The 7,738-nt window shown below is 32.7% G+C and overlaps 1 protein-coding gene across 11 annotated transcripts; it reads left to right on the forward strand.

Annotated features, from left to right (window-relative positions):
• Positions 1 to 477: 477 nt before the first annotated feature.
• Positions 478 to 6,454, forward strand: LOC110930539. Of its 11 annotated transcripts, XR_004883306.1 has the most exons (11): positions 488 to 662; positions 1,007 to 1,064; positions 1,303 to 1,442; positions 2,135 to 2,195; positions 2,291 to 3,499; positions 3,569 to 3,683; positions 3,997 to 4,062; positions 4,595 to 5,099; positions 5,215 to 5,303; positions 5,916 to 6,043; positions 6,121 to 6,454. XR_004883306.1 is itself a non-coding variant. In XM_035985065.1 (10 exons), exons 1-6 carry the CDS (start codon positions 641 to 643, stop codon positions 3,100 to 3,102), a joined length of 435 nt encoding a protein of 144 aa, XP_035840958.1. In that variant the 5' UTR covers positions 478 to 640; the 3' UTR covers positions 3,103 to 3,683; positions 4,595 to 5,099; positions 5,215 to 5,303; positions 5,916 to 6,043; positions 6,121 to 6,454. The 11 variants fall into 11 exon arrangements, 5 of the variants coding, with proteins under 5 accessions (XP_035840958.1, XP_035840954.1, XP_035840956.1 ...); XM_035985065.1 differs by lacking the exon at positions 3,997 to 4,062 and having other exon boundaries at positions 478 to 662; positions 1,303 to 1,438; positions 2,291 to 2,410; positions 3,065 to 3,683; XM_035985061.1 differs by lacking the exon at positions 3,997 to 4,062 and having other exon boundaries at positions 478 to 662; positions 1,303 to 1,438; positions 2,291 to 2,410; positions 3,076 to 3,683.
• Positions 6,455 to 7,738: the final 1,284 nt, after the last annotated feature.

A 7,738-nucleotide genomic window follows, 5' to 3' on the forward strand; every position in this document is an offset into this window, starting at 1 on the left:
GTTATATAATATTTTGGGATTTTTGATGATTTTTATTTAATTTTTGGCTGATCGTATCTTAGATCGCTTAGTCGATTCGGTTAATGCCGGTTTTGACCGTTTAAGCCATAAAATGAGTTTTATACATCCTTTTGACCCGAAACCTTTTTCCACTGATTTTATATGTTAAATAAATTATTTTGAGCATTCTGGAAATATAAAAATCTCAGCTTTCTTTTGAAAACCCAGAAACGGCCCTAGATCGCATTTTTAGCATTTTTAACGCATAGTAAGCGTTATACTCATCTATATATATAATAAATAAATTAGATGTGGGACACGTGTCAAGTTATGGTGCAACCAGAATGGATTTTTGGCGGGAAAATGTGAGAATCCTTATGTTTTCACACGGGATCCGAATTGGGTTAACCATACCCGTTTTTTTGACCCGGGTATATAAGGTACCTAATAAACGTAAATCATTCATTCTCCTCATTTGATACTTACAAACCCTAATTCGTTCTCTTCCTGCGCCTTCGTCTACAGAAACCCTAATGGCGAAATCCTACACCTCCATCACAAATCAGTTTCATCACTGCGATTTGGGTGAAACGCTCAAGATTCACAATGATTGGGTTTTCCTTTTGTCTGGTTTGATTTGATGAGCACGCAACAATTGAGAGGTATTTTGATTTCGATTTTTTTGTTCTTCACATTATATTTAGGTTTTCGTCTTAGGTCTGCAATATCACTTTATCTTCTAATTGTTTGATCGATTTAGATATACTATTTTACGTCTGATTGATAATGTTTTGTTTTAGATTTGTGTTATCATTTGGTATGTTAGTATGTCATCACTTTAGACTAAAACTTTTGATCGGTAGGTTGCTTTTAGTATATACAATTTTACGTGGTCTTGGATCTGATGATTACACAATGATAGAGGTTTTTTGATCTTTATGACGGTACAGTCTTTTCTTCTTATTTGATTGAATGTTTTTTTTTAATTTCTTGTATTGTGGATTAGGTTCGTCGGTATTTGATGTTCAATCGATCTTCAGTCATCTCCGATCTTCATCTCGCAGGTAAGACTTTCGATTTTAATTTTATGCAGTCGATTTGTGTGGTTATGGGAGTAAGTTGGTGGTGACGAGGGAAACGAGATCCGTAGTTTTTGAAGGGGTTGCTTTGTGAAGGATTGAATTGATTTTTTTTTGTTTTAAAGTATATTTTTTAGCATATGAAATTTGAAGATTTAATATCTAGATAATCAATTCTAATATTGAGCGTTTGACATTGATGTTTTTCGTGTTTTTTTTTCAGATACAAATTTTATTTCATCGCCACAACGAGCCTCTCAAGACTCATCCCTCCGTTTGTGAGTCCTGTTCACAAATCGTATTTGACTTCTTGGCCATTCGATTCTTGGTTTTCATCTCTCAAATCTTCTTCGCAAATCGTAGGTAACTTTCATGTGGTTTCTTGGCTTTCCTTTTGTTATTTATTATTGATATTGATTTTGACTCACTATTGATTCAAGTGAACCATTTCCAACGATTCATGGTAATTCTGGTTTTGATTTCCATGTTTTTTTTCTTATTAAGTGTGTTTTTTTGGTATACATCTAATAATTTAAAGCTTTTTGCAGAAGTTGCTAATGGTTTATAGTAATTGGGGTTTTGTTTTCCCTTTTTTTATTAAATGTGTTTTTGGTGCTTTTGAATTTGATTGAACTGGTGTACTTTAGTTCGTTAAGTTAGAGACCTTATGTCTCCATGTAAGTGCTTAGTGTTGGACATTTCACCAATGAATTAGGTCGTACAACTCAATTTGAGGACTTTATAAGAATCTCTTTTTTAGTTTCTTCTTCTAATAATCTAACCCATAGTTAAATCCAGCACAACCATTTTTTCTAGAAATTGAATTTTCTAATAATATAACTTATTGTTAAATCTTTTATATTGATCAAAGTTGTTCCCAGGTTCATTTCGTAGGCGTAAATATCTAATTTGTGTTTTTAAGTTTGCATTTGATGGAGAAAAACATGTGGAACCGTTAGCTGATGTTGTGTCTAAAGGTCACTTCAAAGATGGCGAAATGATGGAATTGATATTTTTTGCATCTTCACATATGTGTTTTTCTAATGTGTTTGCAGGAGAAGGCTAAATCTTGTACAAAATGTTACAAAATTGACACTTCCAGTAGCAAAGAAAGCGGTAAGTGTTCCCTGCTGCATTGTCCGGGAACCCCAAAATCAGTAAACCAAATGTTCTGTTCCTAAAATCTAAATGTTTTTCTTATATGTTTGCAGGAGTCAAAACCGAACTGAATCGCACCTTGCACATCCCTAAAATCACTTCAGATGATATCCTTGCAATTATTGCAAATGTAACTCATATTGAATCATTAATAGGGAAGCGAACTGCAACCAGTAAGTAGAAAACACGCAATCCGTTAAACATATTGAGATTTCATATTTACCCCTGTAACATAAACTGATGTATAGTGGGCTTACGCCATGACCATAACCAAGCTCCAGTTGCTAACTCGCTGGTGTTTTGCTTTTAATTTGATGTGAATACCGATGTGGATGTATAATTTGAGTAAATAACTTATATGTATGTATTCTATAAGAGTGATAAAAATAGTATTTGAAATAATGAGATATGAAAAAGAAAAATCCACAAGGAACATTTGCTAATGCATTGTTAGCATGGGCGGTTCTTAGAAGGCCTGTGCCAGGGCCACGACCCTGGCAAGTTTTTCGGCCGTACTGCTAATTTTCCGCATTTCAATCGAAATTTTTTATATATAAGATGTTCGGCCCGGGCATTTTTTAGTGTCCGTGTCTTTCGGCCCTGGGACGTTCAACGGGCAAGATCCGCCACTGATTGTTAGTAATGGTTGATGGTGTTCATAAGAGAAAATTAATTAAATTGCAATTTTTGTGCACTTTCTTTAAATTATTTTTTTAAGTTTTGCAAAAAAAAATCGAAGTATACAATATGATTTCTCAATATGGTGTTTGTTTAAATTAAATAATCTTGGTATTTTCACTATGTCACTAATTTAACTAATGTGTCAGTTTGTTCCAAGAATGTCAACTTTCAGGTAATGAACTAAAGGACAATAAGGATGCAAATCATTCCTTTACTGGTGAAATTTTGGACTATGTAAAGTAAAATGTGAAAGTAAGAAGCGATGTTATTCACAATAATTTCTTAAGAACAAAAGATATGTCCAGTCGTACAACTCCCGAGATTCTTGTGCTGTATATATACTTCGTTGGAAGGTACATGTCTCGATCGGGCCTTTAATAAGTGAACATGTCAAAATTGCCAGCTCTACTTATCATGCTTTCCTTTTTAATGTTTTGCTAAGCATAGGTCAAGAGAAGCTAACCCACAATTAGTAGATTATCTCATGTTATTACTTGTCAGGGCATGTTTGGGATCCATTTAAAAAAAACAAATGAAGAGACATTTGGGGCACTTGGTTACACTTACTCCATTATTGCAGTGTATGTAACTAAACAACTATATTTTGGATATTACTACTCATCAACATACATGATTTATAACAATTGTAGGTGTTATTCGCATGAAGGATCTTCTTCATTTTTCTAGATACTCATGCTTCACATCTACCGCTTCATGGGTGAGGATCGGTTTTGTTCTCTGAAGAAAAAGAACCAATTAAACAAGGTATTATTAGAATTTAGGACAATTTTTTATTGCTTTTAGTTATAATTATGTGGTTGCTCTTTTGTTCATTTATTAATAACTGGATGTTGTATGTATTATACACTTCAACCCGTTTGACCCATTGTAGGGATGGGTCTCAAACTTTTAATTGATCGATTCGTATCTTTGGTTTCATTGTAGAGATCTATATATGATTATGAGTCAATTGAGTAGCTTTAAGTGTGAGCTTTGAGTAGTTTTAGATATGGGTCAAAAAAGGTGAGTTGGATAGGGGATGCGTATTTGATTTGTTTGAAACTTTTTCTTTTGTTAGTTGATTAGCAGTTCAGTATGGGGAAAACTTGGTCTCTTTGACATCTTTAGTGCTCATACATGGAAGGTATGCAACACCTGTTATATATGTTTATTTATATAACTTTTAGTTTTAAATAAAAATAATGTAAAATAAGAGTAAAGCACTCCCTCTGAGCAGGCTATTTGGTCTACACTTCCCGCATAACTGGACTGTTAATGGGTTGTAAGTAGACATGTTACTGCATAACTAGAAGGTTGTTGTTTTCTGTACTAAGCCAAAACCTTTACATGGGTGGATCTAGGAGTTTAAGTTGTTCATGTGCATATCTAGAACTGCTCTTTTTTTTCTCTTATATAAAAAAGAAAAAGAAAAATTGTTTCTGGATTAGATTAGATATATACAAGCTTTAATAGGCATGTAAATATTTATTAATTAAGAAAATCAAGTTATGGATACAAAGCGTTTCAGGTTAACCCATCCTGGAAATTAGATGTGTAACCAATTGCACACCCAAACCAAGTGTCTTTTGTAACTAAACTATGAGTAGGTTTGCATTTGCGTTCGATTAGCATTCTATTATATCTCTTTTTAAATAATTTACTATTGGAATACACAGGCGAAAAGTTCGACAAAGCAAAAAACACAAGAGCCGAAATAGTTAGTTGGCGGAGAGGGAAATGCAATATCAAGCTGACACATGGCCCAAGTTTTTTTCATCTATTACATATAATAAATGAACATAATTTGGTCGCGTGGCATCGTGCCATTGCAGCTGGGATTATATTTGGCGCACTACTTTTAGGTTTTCAAACATATTTGGACGTTTTACATGATTATTACCCGTTTTCATGTGCAAAAGGATAGTGTGTTTACAAGATGTCCAATTTTTCTTGTAAAAAAAAGAGGTTAGATAGTCACGTTCATATGAATAATTACATCATTCTAATTTTGGTTGTTCTCTACGCACCATCAAATATCTTTCACCACTTACGTTATGTTTATAATTATTACCAAGCTTTCCATATTTTTTGTTACTTGATTTTAAGAAATATTATTTTTTGCAGACTCATGGATCGAGAGCCGGCCAAGAAAGAGCAAAGAAAACAATTGCCTTCCGAAAGGTATTGTGTGTTCATGTTACCTAGAATTTACAATTTCTCTTTGTTTTCTTCTTTCACTTTATACAGAGTATTTTATCATCATTTTTTAAAACTACAACTTCTAAATATTGGTGAGGTTGACGAGACTATGGATAAACTCAAAATATGAAGCAAATTCAGGAGGCATTGGGAACAGCATCGGGTGCAGCTGCTGATTACGATAAGGTATCATTCCTACTTTCAATCACTCTTCATGTCCCATATACATTCAAATTGTAAGGGTAAATACATGTTTTTTAAAGCATATCAGATTTATAATTTTATAATAATTGTATAAAACTATACCATGGTAAATTGGGTATCGGTACCAGCATCGAAAATGGTAAGTACGATACTGGTATTTGAAGGTAAAAAATGATATTTTACCGAACCGTATCGAACTGGTACTGATACCGAATCCATACCGAAAAAAATTAGTACGGGAAATTCGGTACCGCTACCGGTTCAGTACCAGTACTCGGTACCAAATGCTCATCCTTATATTTAACCACTGAACAATGTCTTTGTTTAACCTTTCATATAACTACATAAATAAACAAATATAGGGATGGAGAAAAAAGAGATTCCCTTTGAGAATTACTTTACTAAAGCAGTTCCAGGGGCACTATTTGACGCACCAAGTTTTAGAAAAATGAAATAAAATGTATTTTTTTATGATGTTTCTCAAGATTTTGTAAAAAGACATGCTTCAGGTATAAAAGTAGATTCCAACTAAAAGTTTACATGTTTGCAACTACATTTACAACCCTAACAGGCTGTTGTATATGTTTGAATCAGGTCTACATTTATTCGAGTGGTAGGCAATTTGCACAACGGTTAATATTTGGATATAAAAAGTATGGCTACTTAAGGAAATATTTATGTGGATAATTTGTCACGTGAGCGATGTAAAACTTGATCCTTAGGTACTACTTTTTAGTTCGATCATATCTCTTGCTATCTCTTATAACCATCCTACTCATGATATCTTATGATATTGTAGATTGGGAGACCAATTGTGTATGGGTTGGCCGCAAAAAGGAGAGTATGGAGTTGGAAGAAATGTGGAAGGATGAACTTTCAATGATATATGGATGTCACTTTGTTTATGATTTATGAAGTGACTTCAAGGTTATTAAATTTTATGTGTCTGTTAAATCAAAGAGGACTTGCATCTATAACGTTGATGTGGCAGGGCGTGCTACACCAACCGGACTGAGTTTATGTTACTTTTAGTAAATTGTAAATGTAACATTATTTGTCATTTTCTTGATGTTTTTATACACATCTTATAAAGAAAACTTCATACCTAATAATACAATCCACTTTGCTACTAATTTATGTAATGTTACTTTATTTGCATTAGTTTTATTGATACATTTGTGATTGATGTAATTTAAATTTTCCTGTTCGGGTTGCCTCCGGTGATAAATTCTCACACAGTTTTTATTATTGTGCACTTTTGGGTTAAATATTGGGTCTGTTTTTTATTATTGTGCACTTTTGGGTTAAATATTGGGTCTGTAGGAGGCTGATATGTACAAACAGCCAAATGGATGAAAAATTATGAATGGTTTAAACGTTTACTTGATAAAAGCTCGATATGTAAAGAGATGAGAGATGTTTATACTATCACCTGATGATGAAGTTATGAATAATTACTAGATTTTTGTTGTAAGTGGTTTGACTTAACCGGTTCGGACATATAAATCTGGACGGTAAAATAGGTATGTGATAGGACCTGTAGTCGAGCCAATTATATTATGTGGTATAAAAAATATATATAAATGTTATGATGCCACTTATATTTTGTATGTATTCTTTTTATATATAAATGTTATAATGCCACTTATATTTTGTATGTACTCTTGTGGTGTCTCGCTGATCCCTTTTTTTTATGTATTGCTAATAGTCTTGCGGAACTCGACTACATGTCTTATCACTAGCCGATCACGTTATTGAGGAACAACTAATATCTCGAAGTGATTTGCGGTAATTATTCAAGAAAACGTCATTTTGGGTTTACTCGATGCATACATGGTTAAAATTTAGAGAAGTAGCTTGTGTACCCACTTTTCAACCAATATTTTTTAACCAATATTTTTTTTCCTTTCGATTTAATCAACTTAACATTTGTCGTGTAAGGATTTCATCACAATGATCAGAGTACCAAGTTTAACATTAATCGATGAGTCTTAATAAAAGAAAAAAACAAAATACATATAATTTCATACAATACGTTTGTAATATGTTTATGAATTTTATTAGTTGAAAATTCAACTAAAAGAATAATATAATATAATCTAAAAACAAGCAATATAACATTTTGTATCGGTTTACGGAACACTTTTTAACTGAGATTTCATTAAGAATTAAAAGGTTATTAGCATTACACGAAAACTATAAATATACATGGAGACAAGTTTAGGATACTGATGAAACGGAACAAATAAATTATTGTGAGAAGGGAAAGAAGATACTAATGACTTTCAAAATGTTGTTTATGTTCCTTTTATTATTGAAAACTAAATTTTCCTAACCCGGGATGTTCCCGGGTGATAGCCTAGTTTTAAACATATAAGACTCATACCCACTGATGTATTTAGTATATTTTCATATAA

Source organism: Helianthus annuus, chromosome 16 (genome assembly GCF_002127325.2).
Source record: "Helianthus annuus cultivar XRQ/B chromosome 16, HanXRQr2.0-SUNRISE, whole genome shotgun sequence".
Taxonomy (NCBI): domain Eukaryota; kingdom Viridiplantae; phylum Streptophyta; class Magnoliopsida; order Asterales; family Asteraceae; genus Helianthus; species Helianthus annuus.

Excerpts from the sequence above, each read along its gene's own strand:
- LOC110930539 (XM_035985061.1), top strand. The coding sequence starts at position 641 with ATGAGCACGCAACAATTGAGAG. Across the intron at positions 663-1,006 it reads GAGCACGCAACAATTGAGAG|GTTCGTCGGTATTTGATGTT; the intron begins GTATTTTGATTT and ends ATTGTGGATTAG. Across the intron at positions 1,065-1,302 it reads CTCCGATCTTCATCTCGCAG|ATACAAATTTTATTTCATCG; the intron begins GTAAGACTTTCG and ends TTTTTTTTTCAG.